We start from the raw sequence: 14685 nt of genomic DNA, 5'->3' as shown, positions 1-14685 counted from the left end.
AGCCAGACCAACAAGGCCCGAAGGACAACGTTAGGACGGTCATCACCAGGGAGACAGAGTACACTTTTGACACCCCGATACCACGAGAAAAAGTGGCCGACATATTTGAGGAGCCAACCCGAGAAATGACACGGCATCTGAAGTCGTTGTACATTCAGTCTCACATGGATGGCAAACCAGCGGCCAAGGTTCAGGTCGATAATAGAGCAACAGTGAATATCCTACCCTCAAGAATGATGAGACATCTCAGCAGAGACGAGACTGACCTATTACCCGCTGATCGGTCACAAACTTCCTAGGTGGATCCACTAGGCCGGGAGGAGTGCTCCCGATCAATTTAAAAGTCAGAAATCATACGTCCTTGACAGCTTTCTTCGTCATGGATGCCATGGCCAACTACAACGCCCTTTTAGGGCGAGATTGGATTCATGTGAACTCATGTGTCCCTTCATCCCCACACTAGCTCTTGGTGCTCTGGCGCAAAGGAGGAAAGATTGAGTTGGTGATGGCCGACAATAGGCCATTCATGGTTGACGCTAGCCATGCAGAGGCCGCTTTGTATGACGGATGCGTAGGGAGTGTTCCAACTGGGGTAGATGAGCATGGGAAGCCTACTTCTTTGGTTACCTCATCCATGGTCTTGGAGGAAGTGTTCCAACTGAAGGGACCTCGGACAGAAGCTCTGTCGAATCTCGGGGAATGGCGGAGGAAGACTTACTAAGATGATTTATGAAGATAAACTAGACGGCTGTGGCTGACATAATGTGTTGGCTGGCGGTTGCAAGTCTGGAGCAGAGGTTACAAAGCGAACGTGGTGGCTGAGGTCTAGGCCAAGGAGCAGACGGTGGCCGATCCTGAAGTCAGGCTGCAGGACCTGCCACCCGCACCGCCAAAAATGGAAGAAATGCTGGTAGAGGTCCAGGATCCGTTGGTCGAGGTAGATTTAGGAACGGCCAAAGATCACCGGCCTATCTATGTTAGCGGGCTACTCCCGCCCAAGTTAAGGGAGGAAATTATAAGTTTATTAAAAGAATTTAAGGATTGCTTTGCTTGGGATTATTCTGAGATGCCTGGTTTAGACCGAAATTTGGTTGAACATCGGTTGCCCATTAAGGATAATTAGAGACCGGTAAAGTAACTGCCCAGACGAATGGCGTCGGACGTCGTTCTGAAAATTAAGGACGAAATTGAACGGTTGCTTAAGGTGGGTTTCATTAGAACCGCCAGGTATGTGGAATGGGTATCGAACAAAGCTACTAAGAGTATACATTGACTTCAGAGACCTGAACAAGGCTACTCCCAAGGATGAGTATCCGATGCCGGTGGCCGATATGCTGGTGAATGCGACGGCCAAGAATCGTATCATGTCTTTTATGGATGGTCACACCGGATACAAGCAGATCTTTATTACAGAAGAGGATGTTCCAAAGATAGCCTTCCGTTGTCCAGGAGCTCTGGGAACGTACGAGTGGCTAGTTATACCATTTGGGCTGAAGAACGTCGGCGTCACCTACCAGAGAGGGATGAATACGATATTCCATGACATGATCGGCACCTTCGTTGAAGTCTACATCGACGACGTAGTGATCAAGTCAAAGCACGGCATGAATACCTTGATCACTTGAGAAGGGTGTTCTCCAGGATGAGGACCCAAGGCCTGAAGATGAACCCATTGAAGTATGCCTTTCGAGTGGCGGCCGACAACTTCCTCGGATTCTTGGTTCATCAGAAGGGGATAGAGGTAGAAAAAAATAAGGCCAAGGCCATCCAGGAGGCAAGGCCGCCCTCGAACAAAAATGAGCTACAGAAGTTTTTGGGACAGGTGAATTTCCTCCGGCGCTTCATTTCCAACTCTGCGGGTCGGACGAAGGTTTTCTCTCCATTGCTAAAGTTGAAAATCGGCGAAGATTTCAGGTGGGGTAGTGTTCATCAGGAAGCGTTTGACTAGATAAAGGCTTACCTGACGAGGCCTCCAGTCCTAATGCCTCCAAGGAAGGGGGTGCCTCTGAAGTTGTATGTATCTATGGCGGAAGGCTCAATAGGAAGCCTGCTTGCGTAGGACAATGAGGCCAGAAAAGAACAGGCTATGCTCTACCTAAGCCGGGCCTTAACGAAGGTGGAGCGAAAATACCCTGCCATCAAGAAGCTCTGCTTGGCGTTGTTCTTCTCCTGCAGTAGGCTTAGGTACTATCTCTTTCCGGCTATGGTGAATGTGGTCTGCCAGACCGATGTCATCAAATACATACTCACGCGCCCTATTTCCAGGGGGAGGATTGGGAAGTGGACTCTAGCCCTGATCGAGTTCGCTCTCCAGTATGTTCCCCAGGAAGCAGTCAAGGGATAGGCGTTAGCAGATTTTCTTGTGGACCACCCTCCTATTGAGCCAACAAAGGGTATGATGGAAGTACCCCTCATCGGCTTGACGCCATGGAAGCTCTTCTTTGATGGATCCAAGACTGAGCAGGCTGCCGGGGCAGGAGTTGTGCTGCGATCACCAGAAGGGACGGAGACTCAGGTGGCCTTTCGGCTTGATTTCTCGTGTTCTAACAACCAGGCTGAGTACGAGGCCCTCGTACTGGGGATGGGCCTACTTCTCGGCCTTAAGGCCGACGCTGTGGAAATCATTGGAGACTCACAATTGGTAATTAAGCAGCTGGCCGGTGAGTATCGGTGTGAGAGCAAATACTTGGTGGAATATCTTGCATAGGCCAAGAAGCTGATCGAGGGATTCTAGGACGTGGTTGTTCACCACATCCCACGGTCGAGGAATCAGGCCGCGAACGGTTTGGCTCAAGCGGCGTCCGGCATCGGGCTACCAGAGGGTAGTTTGGAAAGGACTATCGTCATCAAGAGGCAGACACGGTCTTCTATCCTTGAGGGCAGCCAACTGGAGGTTAATCATGTCAAGGACACACAATCTGATTGGCGGACACCAATCACCCAGTATTTGAGCAACCCTGGACCAGAGTTCGACATAAGGATCAGGGACAGAGCCACATGATACGTGCTGATTGGAGGAGACCTCTATAAAAAGGGGAAAGATGACTTGCTGCTCAAATGCGTCAATCTGAATGAAGCCACATTGGTCATGGCTGAAGTACATGAGGGCATATGTGGAGCACACCAAGCTGGTCCCAAGATGAGATGGTTGATTCGGCGCCACAGGTACTACTGGCCAACGATGGCGGCAGATTACGTCAGATATGCTAAGGGATGTTGGGCATGTCAGACCCATGGACCAGTGCAGCGACTGTCGGCAGCAGAGTTTAACCCAGTTATCAAGCCATGGCCATTCAGGGGGTGGGCTATGGACCTTATAGGGAAGATTACTCCCTTAGCTATACAGGGACATTGTTTCATCAATGTGGTGACTAATTATTTTACTAAGTGGGTTGAAGTCGTGCCAATGAAGGGAGTTAGTCAGATTGACATCATCTAGTTCCTCAAGAGCCATATCATCCATAGGTTTGGACTCCCAGAGACTATCACTTGTGATAATGGGAGCGTGTTCACTGCGAACGAGATCGTGGCGTTTGCAGCCAAGTTGGGGAGAACGTTCACACATTCTACCCCATACTACGCACAAGGTAATGGAAAGGCCGAGGCTAGTAACAAGATTCTGAAGGGATGCCTAGCTAAGGTTGTGGACGACAACCCACGAAGGTGGGCAGACATGCTCTCTGAAGTTCTTTGGGCATTTAGGACGTCACAACGGACCAGCACGGCTACTACGCCCTTTGCTTTGACATATGGCCATGATGCAGTGCTTGTAGTTGAGATTAGTGTGAAGTCAGCACGGGTGGCGTACCAGCAGGGACTTACACCAACGGACTACAGCGAGGCAATGTTAGCCGAGCTTGATGACTTGGATGAGGAATGGTTGGCCGCGCTAGATAAAATGCAAGTTCAGAAGAAGAAGGTTGCGGCGATCTACAATAAAAGAATCAGCCTGAAACACTTCCAGGAAGGGGACATCGTTTTAAAGGCTGTGCTCCCAGTTGGTGCAAGGGATCCCAGTATGGGCAAGTGGTCCCCAATGTGGGAAGGACCATATACAGTCTGCCAGGTACTACGAAGAGGAGCCTATAGGCTGCAAGATCTGAAGGGAAACATCCAGGTGAGGCCTATCAACAACAAGTTCCTTAAAACTTTTCATCCCACGATCTGGGATCTGGGATGAAAAGTGGGACGCCAAAGCAGGGATGGAGCACCCCGAGGTAAGGCCAAGAGGTGAGAGATGGAAGATGCAAGTTCTATTCATGGAAAAGAAACACGGCCTAAGCGGGCTGAAACAGAGCAAAGAAAATGAAAAAAAGCAAAGTTCTGGTGTTCTTCTCAGGCCATTTTAAAAGGGGGAAGGGAAGGCATGCAGGCCTACTTAAAAAAGTCTTGGGGGTGGATCCTTGGATTTCACTCCATTTTTTCTCCATCACTAGCACGCGTTCGTTGGCTACGACCAAGCTGGCTTCACGACTCGGCCTCAGTGACCTTTGTTGCTTGGCTTGGGCCTTAACGGAGGCCGCTTCTATTGACACGGTTTGGGAACCAAGCAGTTTTCCCTAAACTTCCTGATCCAGAGTGGCCCTATCAGACCGGAGTTTCGCAAGCTGGGCTTTTAAACCTTGGATGTCTTGGTCCATGCGGGCTAGTTTGTCTTACCCTGCTTTTACTTCATCCAGAACTGCCTTGAGATCATCTCGCATCTTTCGTACCTTCTCTTCCAGGGCATCACCTTCTTTGAGGGCGGCTTCCAGAGCTTAGACATTGTTGAGAGCAAGGGGGCCGAGACAGTTACATAAAACATGAAAGCCACGGCACCGTCCAACCATTCTTTGATTGGGGTAGGGAGGTCTGGCAAAGACAACAGCGTCCTAAGCGCTTCGACAATGGCTGTTAGGTTCCCAGCACCCACGGCCTCGCGAAAAGGGGATTGTAGGAAGGAGTGTAGGAGCGCATTTGCTTCAGTCACTTGGGCTGGAACGGACACGGACCCAGAGCCTGAGGGGTCGCTAGCATCTTTCTCATCTTCAGAGGAACTTAGATCGGTCAAGAGCGCTTCCAAGCTGACAACCTGAAGAGAAAAGAAAAATATGTCAACTTTGGCAGTACGAGGAAGACAGCGCTCGATCTAGGGCACACATACTATAGGAGCCACCACAGGGGCGACATGGCCCCATAAGGGGGGAAGGTCTGGCTCATGGATAGGGGTCCTGGACCGGAGAGGCTCGGTCGTGTCACCGCCGCCAAGTGCATCGGTGTCTGATTCTTCTTCGGTCTTGGATTCAGGGGAGCCATTCTTGAGAGAGGACTCAGAGTCTGTGGAGTTGGTAAGTACGACCTGGGAGGACTTGGTAGAAATGGCTTGTTTCAGGCACGTGCTGGACCGAGTTTGATCCTTCATAAGTACGGAGGGAAGGGCAACTCCAGAGGTGGAACCAGCCACCTCGAGACGGTGGCGAGAGGAGGCCGAAGGTGAGGCCGCAGAAGCGTGGGGCCTCACAAGTGCAGTTTGGTTTTTTTGGAATACACTTGGGAGTGAGGCCTTGAGTTGAACGACCTTTGATGGGCTGACGCTTTTGAGTTTTTTGCTAACTGGGGGAGGATCTTCCTCAAAATCTTCATCATCCTTCAGCGACGACCCGTAGTCACTTCGGGCTGTCTATGCTAAAGAGGTAGGCCGGGCTAAAGACTTGGCTGTGGCAATAGAGGCATTAGTTAGCAGAACAGACTGGGTAACAGAGCAAGGGAGGAAGTACAAGACACTCACCAGCAGGTTGCTTGGAAGACGGGGCTTTCTTTCATTTGGAGGTGGCGGCCTTGTGACCGGCAATGCCTGAGGACGAAGGTAGGGGTTTGCTGCTTCTCTGACTCGGCCGAGGCTGGAGGAGTAACGTAAAATATGCTTCCCACCAGGTTAAAAATTCCTCTGAAGCTATGGGCTTCTTAACAAAGAACTGGAGTTTGAACTAAGAGAGGACTAGGGCATTCATGGCTGAGGCCCGAAGCATGTCAGCCACATCCGAGTACACCATCCTGTCCAGCTCACAATCCGTGATGGAGTAATAGTTGGGGCAGGGGATCGCTTGGCAGAGGCCGAACTGGCGCCCGTAGTAATGGAGATTGTACATCTCGAAGCTACAGGTGTTGTTCCCTGATGACTTGAGGGTGACTCCGAAGTGAAGATCGCGGCAAATCAAGAACTTGCCCCATAAGGGCAAAGCGGACATAGGATGGTCAAGGGCTAGTGAGAGCCATGTAGGAATGGCCTCTTGGGTGTGAAAAGGGAGGAAGAAGTCACCTTTTGGATCGGGCTCAAAGGTGGAGAAGAAATTATAGTACTCCTGCAGGGTTTTTAGGTCGTGATGGGGAGAAGAGGCAAACACATAACCGGCCACGATCCGAACTGGGAGCAGAGAGGGCACGGCATACAAATCAGTGAAGTAGACGCGAAGCCACATCTGAAGGAGCCAGAACGGGCCACCGCCGTAGGCAAAATCGGACTTGATTATATCATTACAGCCCCAAAATAGGGTAGCCAGGGTAAAGGAAGCTAGGTTGACCATACGGCCTTGCACCAGAGCATTGGCCAAGCGAAGGTAGGCCTTGGAAATCTTGTTCGAACGGACGCAGGCCACGTAATGGAAAATCCAGAACAAAAAGAAGGTCGTAAGTTCCAGGGGTGAAACGGAGCTGCGGGTTTGATGATAGGTTCGCAAGTAGAAGCTGTAGCTTGCAGGCTTTGTCAGTTCAAGGTCGTGGTCTATCTCAATCCTGTGGTCATCGGTTAGGCCAGTGGTTGAGCCATTGAATTCTTCCCCTTTGGCCTTCAGGCCAGTAAGGGCTCCAACATCCAGAAGGGTGGGGGCTGCCCATCCCAAAGCGGAAGTGAAAAGTGTTTGATGACCGTGACCAGAACTGAAAAGCAGCTTGGAGTAGGGGACGGTCAAGAGGAATGGAAGTGGTTGAGAGCTGAATGGCGTGCAGGATGCCAAGGTCAATCAACAGATCAGAGCAATCGTAGACCACTCAATTAACCCAGGTTTTCCAGTCTGGGAGGTAGTGGGGCCATAGCCGCCCGAAGGCTTTGCCCTTGAGCTCCAGGGGGCTTGCGACTGAAAGAGTAGCTTCTCCTGATCGTATTTTGGGAAGTTGGAGAGACCTGTAGGGCGAGAAGCAAAGACATGACCTAGCTTGAAGACGGGAGGCTCAGGACAAGGGATTTGTACCTCAGTTTGGGCCATAGTAGGCAGGAGTGAGCGCTTCTGCGCAAGCATTGTTTCCACTTCTTGCGCCACCGTGAGTTCTACAGGTTGTCTGGCCATGATGACGGGAAGGAGGAGCTTGGCGAGTTGGGAGGTTTAGAGCAGGAGAATAGAACAGCCAAAGACTGGGGACGACGAAGCGTTTTAAGTAAGAGCCCTCATGAATGAGCTAGGGTTTTAAATGCAAGGTGGAACTTGAGCCACCATTTATGGCAGCGAGAAGTTTGAAATTCATAACTCCTAACGGCCATAAAAGATGAAGAGGCAGGAGGGTTTGGCACAAGGAATCAGCCGGGAGCAGCTGCCGTTTCGGCCTTTCCAACCAGCACAACCTCCTTATGAGCTTGGGCCACATGGCACCGCTCAAGGAGGTTGTGAGGGGCATTGTTTGCAGCCAGAACCCGTCGGTTTAGATCAGATCGGGTCAAGTGGGCCAAGACTATCCTGCCAGGACGTGGGCCGTGAGCCAAGGGGGAAGCGTGGAACGTGACTGCGCCCCATCGGCTAAGGGCTAGGCCACATGTTGCAGGCGCAGGGGGTACTGGGCAAGGAACCGTGTCGCCCAAGAGATGTGAAGGGGTGCAACAGGGGTGGACCCCACCACTGCCTTGGCGGTTGGAGGCCGGATAGGCTTGGTGGGGGCGCGTGGTAGCACTTGATTGGAGCTGGGGAGCATGGACCGAAAAGAGTGGCTCTAGTGGGAACAACTGAGCGAACTGATAGCAGAGAGTGCGTATCTTATATAAGGAAGGCGACTGACCTGGAAAAGGACACACAAACACACCTGACAAGATCGGCATTTATTTTTATCTTCTTTACATTTCTGCTTTTGTCTTTTACTTCATTCTTTGTTGTTTTTGTCATTATTTGGGCTAAGGGAATGTACGGTCACATGCTTGGAGTGACGAGGGTGTATGCACAAGGCTCACGTCCATATTTGGTATAATTGATTAGTATATTCATTGTTTCAATTTCATTATTGTTTGTGTCCCAAATCTCTCTTCTCTTCATAGATCGATAGCATTTCAGGCTGTGATTCACGGTTGGTGGCTTAACCCAAAAGACCTTAGAGCTACTCAGGCAAGAGGAGACCGACTTGCCTGGTTAGGAGTCGGATCAGGCTATTCTCGGCCTCGTTTGAACCTGCGCAAAGGTTCTGGCAAGCCTGCGATGTTTCGCACCACGTGCGTATCTCCGTGTGTGAGTGTTTGGGATTTTTGTCACCAACAACCGTGACTTAAAAAAAACTCGGCCTAGTTTAATTGCCACTTAAAAACTTGATTACCCAGTTTTGACTTATTAGATGGCTGACCTTGGGGTTTCCTATACATTTTCCTTATTGTTGTGGGTTGCTTGTGACATAGTATTGGACTTATCCAAGGCAATTCAACTTAAGAATTCAATGAGTCGATGCAGTGTAGAAGCGTAACAAAGCAGTCGATAGAGGAGGGTTATAGGAAGCAGATCTTTATCCCTTCCAGTTCCCTGCCTGGCCCAGTTCCCCAGTGCCCCTAACAATGGGGGCCAATGACCACCTTGCCCCTGCCCGAATAGTCTGCCTGGGTGGTGTCCACCCCCCTTATTAGATACACTGGCGAACTGGAGGAGATAATTTTCCTATAGGAAGCAGACCCAATGACCCAAGTCAGTGGAATAGAAGTAATGCAATTCCTGCACCACAATTACTTGCTCAGTTGAATTGGTCATCTGTCAAATTTAGAAAAACTATTTGCTCAGTTGATCAATGAATTATTAATAGAGTGTAGGCTCCTACAAGGTCACGGATTCAACTCTCCTAGCTTTCCATGTATATGCAGTACATGATGACTCATAGGGATGCCAAATTTATCAGAGATTTTATACAATATTCATGACTCATCAAGGTCTTTGAGAGTCCTCCTTTCTTGAGGATCTTCTAAAGCTAGTAATTGGGAGACCTTATAAATTCCCCCCTCTATGGGGTGTTTGCATTAAAAAAAATTTGTTTCATATAGTAGAAAAAGTATAGAAATATAGGACTCCTATATACATATCATATGAATTTTTCAAAGTTCGGTAGGTGTGTGAATAAAATGAGAATTACAGGCTCTAATCACACTCAAAAAAAAAAATTATGTGCTTAATCTTCTTAATTAACTGCTTTTCATCTGTTCTTGGCTTTTTTTTATTTTATTTTATATATATATTACAAATCTCCACAAAATTACTAGAAATGCATTATTAGAATTTTCCAAAACTTCTAACAGGCACCTAGGCTCAGTTGAAGATGGATAAGGAAAAACAATTTCCTTAAAAGTGGACACTAAATTTGCAGTTATTACCAAGCTTTGGCTGCTTCTAGTGGAGCTGCTGCTCTACTAGCAACGATCTGCTCATAGAGATTCCTTATCTTCAACCCAACTATGGTCTGAAAGAGACCAGTTCCATTGTTACTTCCAGGGAAATCAGAGTGCTTCAACATTTGCTGTGTAACTTCACCATAGAACCTTGTGGAGATGTTGCTCAGATGACTTTCCACATAAATTAGCTCATCTAATCTGTCAAATTGCCCATCCATCTCCAATACAGATACCTGATTAAAAGATGTTATTAGAAGAAGAATTGTGGACATAATCCAAACACGAAGATTTACGTAGTTCGGCAAGATTGTCTATATTCATAGTGAGATGAGATATGCTTTACTATCAATGGATAATAGGGTTACAGTCGCTCGTCCTTATACCTCTCTCAGATCGATTATAGAGAAAGAACTCTCGCTACAAATATATAGCGAAACATTATACAGGTAGTTTATTGAAATAACCATATAACCCTACAAAAAAAATTCTTCGTGGTCTACCGGCCCCGAACCCCTGCATGGACCCACCAATTCGTCGAGGCCCTAGTAATGAAGATAAACACGCAAGGTGCGACGATTCCTTCAGACCTTATGGCCTTTCGGAATCAGCCCACTAATGCAAGAGAGAGAATACAAGACATTGTACCCCCAATACAAGGGTAGGTCTAAAATGACCCTATGAGAAGTGGTGAAGAAAGACATGCATAGCTTCAGACTAGTAACAAGTATGGCTATGCAGAAAAAAACTTACATGTGAGGTAGGTATTAAGTGCCTAAGGAATCAGATTGAATTAAAGAAAGACAAAGCATTGAATGAGTTACCTCATGGCCAAAGTAACTGTCAGGGCCATAGAAGAATTTGATGCCAGGATATGAACATGTCAATTTCCTTCCACAAGGAATCCATGAGATGGAGGATCCCTCATCAAACAGGTAAACAGGGCTGAAGAACTTAACACCTTCTTTCATTATCAACCTAACCCTAAGAACCTTCCCTTCATTATCACCAGGAATGAGTTGGGTTGGTAAAACTTCTATCACTGCATCTGCATATTGCTTCTGTGGGTCTGCATTTTTTGAAAACCATGTTAAGATAAAGAGATCTCATAAACAAAAGAAGATAAAAAAAAGAATTATTTCTCTCTTTTTACTACATTTGAGAAGAAAAATTTACCAATATAGGCATCGAAATCAGGTTTTCGAGCTTCGATACTAGCCTTAATACTTTCAAGACTATGTCCACGCTCTGCCATGTCCCTCTGCAAGTCTTCTTGAAACATTAGAAGACCAAACAAAATGGATGATGAGATATTGGAATGTTATGGTTATAAAACCAAAATTACCTGAATTTTCCAAGCAAATTTGACTTCATTGCTGATGTCTAAGTAGATACTGAAGTCCAAGAGATCCCTTACACGAGAATCATACCTACAAACAGATTTAAGCAAAGATGACATAGAGATTTAACATGGTTCAAACACTAATAATATCGGCCCAAGCCCCCTGCTACCATTACAAGCCTCACAAAATTTCTCTTTCGGGTTGCCACAAAAATTCAAGGCACAAATAATAGTTGGAAATTACAGTTTTAGTCTTTTAGATCTAAGATAAGGAATGTACAAAGGTTAAAATTTTGCTTTCACTGTGCTGTGAAGGTTCACAAACCCTTATAAGATTTTAGTATAAATCCCAAAATACCCTCCTGATATCCTCTCAGCTCGCGGCGAATGGATTTCGATTCACCGTGGCTGAAGGAAAACTCAACCCATTTAAAAAACTGGGTAAAGAAGATTAAGCGACACAGACTCTCTCAGCTTCTCTTTCTTCTTCCTTCTCAGGTAATGACAGCCCAATGGGCTACATGGACCTGTTTCAAAACTGGGTTAGGCCCATGATTGATTTAAGGCCCATAAAAAAAGAATCTTAAAAGAATAGTTTCTCTGGTTTCTGCCTTGTGGAGGGCCCACTGTTATTAATGGTCTAGATATGCTCAAATCCAACGGTTAATATTCATCAATCTCCAAGAAGGCTTACTATGAAGGTAGGCTAAAACTATTTGGACCCGGTAAGTGGAGCACGTGCCACGTGGCACCAAACCAAATCCATAGACCACATCATTCGAGGTATTTCAAACCAAAGATACTTTCAGGATAAATGTCTGAATTGTGTGTGTGTGTGAGAGAGAGAGAGAGAGAGAGAGAGAGAGAGAGAGTAAAAACAGAGAATTTTAATTGTCTCTATCTCTTATCAGAAATTAAATTCAGAAAACCCTTTAAATTAAATCCAGTGAGAGTGAGGGAGGAGGAAAAGGATTACTACTAATTCTCAAAGTTGAAGCTATAAAATGAGATTAATCTGAGAATAAAGCTTTCAGAAATTATACCCAGAAACTAAATTTCAAGTTAGAATGGAATTAATCAGCTTCAATGAAAGGGGAAAAAATAAAAAAAAGAATTCAAGAAAACTCACATTGGATGTAATCCTTCAATGACCAAGATCTTGGGAGGCTTAATAAGCTCAGGTGGGTCTAAGAGACCAGAGACATGATTATAAATGGGTTTATCAACAGTAATTCCATCCTTGAGAGCCTTGACTTGTTCATACATGAGATCAAAATTGTTGGCTCTTGGGTCAAGTGCAGTGACTCCTTTCTCCTTCCTACCTGTTCTATCAAGTGAATGATAATCATCCAAACAAATCACAGTAGTGGTATCACTGATTAAGGTGTTTGAGTCTGGATTTCCACCCTTTGGTGGCTCTGCTGCACCACCAAACACACTTGTTAATCTCCTCATGAAAGTACTCTTCCCACACCCAGAATCAGCTGCTAATCCAATCACCACTGTCTTTTCCTCTGCTGAGCATGTGATCTCTGAGGAATTACTGCTGCCTCTCCTGCTGATTTTCCTGCTATTGCTGTAGAAGAAAACCTGTCTTTGGTGAAAACCCAAGTGGGTTTTTGTTGGTGTGGAGACTGAACAGGTTGAATTGAGTGAAGTGGTTGTTGTGTACACTGTGCAAATTGCCATTTTTGCTGTGTACTGACCTCTTAGAACCTTCTGAGAAGAGAAGTTCTGAGGTGGGTTTTCTGAAATTAGCTACTTCTGTGAACAGACATGAATGGGTTTTGCTTCCCTTCCTTTGATTTCTAAGGTAGAGCTGGGAGAGCTGGAAGAACAAGAAAAGGAAGAGAACTGAAAGTAGTTTTGAAAGGCAATGAAAAAAGGTTTGTTTTGATGATAGAAGAGCCTGAATAGTGGTCAGTGTTCTTATATGGGTCACTCTCTGCCCCTTGTTTTGGACAAGATGGGATTTTGATTCTGAAGTAAGCAAAGAGAGAGGACATGGTTGGAGTAAACACAGGGCACCGCAAGTAAATTTGTCCTTTTGGATCCTTTCTTAGCTTTTTTTTTTTTTTTTCTGAATAGAAAATTAAAATGTTAATTAGGTGATGTTTGTGATGACCACACATAATCATGGAGAAGCTTGGAAATGAGCCGCAGTTTGGATGTGGCATATGCCACGTGGAAAGAAGTGGGTGGTCGGTTAGAGATGAGGGGAAGGATGGAGTGGAATGAAGGAGATAGGGGTGTTTGGGGGGGGGGGGGGGCGCTATATATGTAAGTTTCTGGGTTTGGGTTCTTTCTGTTGTGTACCCGGTAGGGACCACATGGTTCTGTAATCTCTGGTCCAGACCGGCTGGTTCAAATTATCAAACAAATAGGTGGGTTACATGTTACATGTTAAATGTCACATGTCAATCTACCATTTGATTGCTTTTTTTTATTTCTTATTTTTTTGGTAAAAAACAAAAAATACTACTAGAAATTAGAAAAATATACGGTGTTATTAGTTTGGGCATATCTAGCCAGGTTCATAGCTAGAGCTATACAAAAGGTGTCTCCTTGAGAATCAAAACATATATCTTGGGCTTTATCAGAAATATAGATTAAATCTTTTATAAGATGCCAAGGCCAAGGGAATTTAGTTGGAGATGGAAGAACATCAGTGATCTGTTGATTTGAACACCATACTTATTTTATCATCAACCCCATACTAGCAGTATGGTCAAGGCATGTCCGAATACTAAATAGTTCGGGTTTCATACACTTGGTAGAGTATATATAATCTGTAACAAAAAAGGTAAATCTGCCATCCAACAGAAAGATATAGGACCATCCTGCCATACTTAGTCCAGGTATATGGTGTTCTGCACAGATTAAAACAGGAAATTTGAGTACAGGTAAGACAAAGGAAGAAGGAGCTAATAAAACCTCCTTATTTACTATAGCTTGCATAATGGGATGAAATTGAGGGTGGGGATAATTTTAAGTCTACTAGCCATTTGTTGATATTATTCATTATCCAGATTGGATTAGGTTTCTCTAATCCTATGACAACTTTGTTTCTTTTTTTTTATGAGAAAAGAAAATTTTATAAAGTTTCGAAGGCAAATGTACACAAGAATAAAAAAGACAGCAAGTAGTAGTACTATTAGTTAACCTAACACAATACTTCAGCCAGTTATGAAGTGAGGATTGAGAAAGAGTTTTAAAAGACATTCCTTTAACTTGGTCCACTATCTGCAAAAAAAAGGTTCAGGACTTCAAAAGGCCAGGGAGAACGGGATGGAGTTGGAAGAAGTCCTGGTAACGCCTGATTGGAACACCAAACTTCTTTCAACTTCACACCTCTCAAAAGGGCATGATCCAAACCATAGAGGATTCCAGTTAACTCGATTCCAGAGTATGTGTGGTTTTAATTTATCCTGCAGCCAACAAAATGAGTTTGCCATCTAGTAAAATGCAAAAAACCCAGCTAGAGTAATGTATACCTCCTATGTCTCTGGGATCAAACCCTGCGCATAACAAAATAGAAAAATCTAAAGTAGGTAAAAGTATAATTAGGACATGATGAGACAAGTGTATCAGTATATAACAGAGAATCCAACTTGATTAAAGGGGGGGGGGGGCTAGATGGAGTTCCAACAACCAATGTTCAATCTTCCGTAACATAGCAGAAGGATCAGGCTTAACAGAATTAAAAATATAGTTGTTTCTAACAAACCAAACAACATAACAAGTT

At 45.5% G+C, this 14685-nt stretch overlaps 2 protein-coding genes across 2 annotated transcripts; one reads left to right on the top strand and one right to left on the bottom strand.

The window, feature by feature from the left end:
- The first annotated feature begins 2398 nt into the window (after positions 1-2398).
- Positions 2399-4180, top strand: LOC122644976. Its single transcript, XM_043838332.1, has 2 exons — positions 2399-2660; positions 3480-4180. The coding sequence occupies exons 1-2, from the start codon at positions 2399-2401 to the stop codon at positions 4178-4180; spliced, it is 963 nt and encodes a 320-aa protein (XP_043694267.1).
- Positions 4181-9494: 5314 nt separating this feature from the next.
- Positions 9495-12938, bottom strand: LOC122646041 (phosphoribulokinase, chloroplastic-like). Its single transcript, XM_043839495.1, has 5 exons — positions 12070-12938; positions 10944-11028; positions 10775-10859; positions 10423-10667; positions 9495-9834 (listed from the first exon to the last, which is right to left on the bottom strand). Exons 1-5 carry the CDS (start codon positions 12627-12629, stop codon positions 9580-9582), a joined length of 1230 nt encoding a protein of 409 aa, XP_043695430.1. The 5' UTR covers positions 12630-12938; the 3' UTR covers positions 9495-9579.
- Positions 12939-14685: the final 1747 nt, after the last annotated feature.

The sequence above is a fragment of the Telopea speciosissima genome, chromosome 11 (genome assembly GCF_018873765.1).
Source record: "Telopea speciosissima isolate NSW1024214 ecotype Mountain lineage chromosome 11, Tspe_v1, whole genome shotgun sequence".
NCBI lineage: Eukaryota > Viridiplantae > Streptophyta > Magnoliopsida > Proteales > Proteaceae > Telopea > Telopea speciosissima.
This window is presented reverse-complemented; position numbering and strand designations above follow the sequence as displayed.

What these genes read in the sequence shown, in the direction of transcription:
- LOC122646041 (XM_043839495.1), bottom strand. Translation starts at nt 12,629, where the DNA reads ATGGCAATTTGCACAGTGTACACAACAACCACTTCACTCAATTCAACC. An exon ending in AATTTGCTTGGAAAATTCAG is followed by an intron (nt 10,860 to 10,943) that starts GTAATTTTGGTT and finishes GAAGACTTGCAG; the next exon opens with AGGGACATGGCAGAGCGTGG. An exon ending in TGATTTCGATGCCTATATTG is followed by an intron (nt 10,668 to 10,774) that starts GTAAATTTTTCT and finishes CAAAAAATGCAG; the next exon opens with ACCCACAGAAGCAATATGCA.
- LOC122644976 (XM_043838332.1), top strand. Translation starts at nt 2,399, where the DNA reads ATGGAAGTACCCCTCATCGGCTTGACGCCATGGAAGCTCTTCTTTGAT. An exon ending in GGTAATTAAGCAGCTGGCCG is followed by an intron (nt 2,661 to 3,479) that starts GTGAGTATCGGT and finishes TTGGACTCCCAG; the next exon opens with AGACTATCACTTGTGATAAT.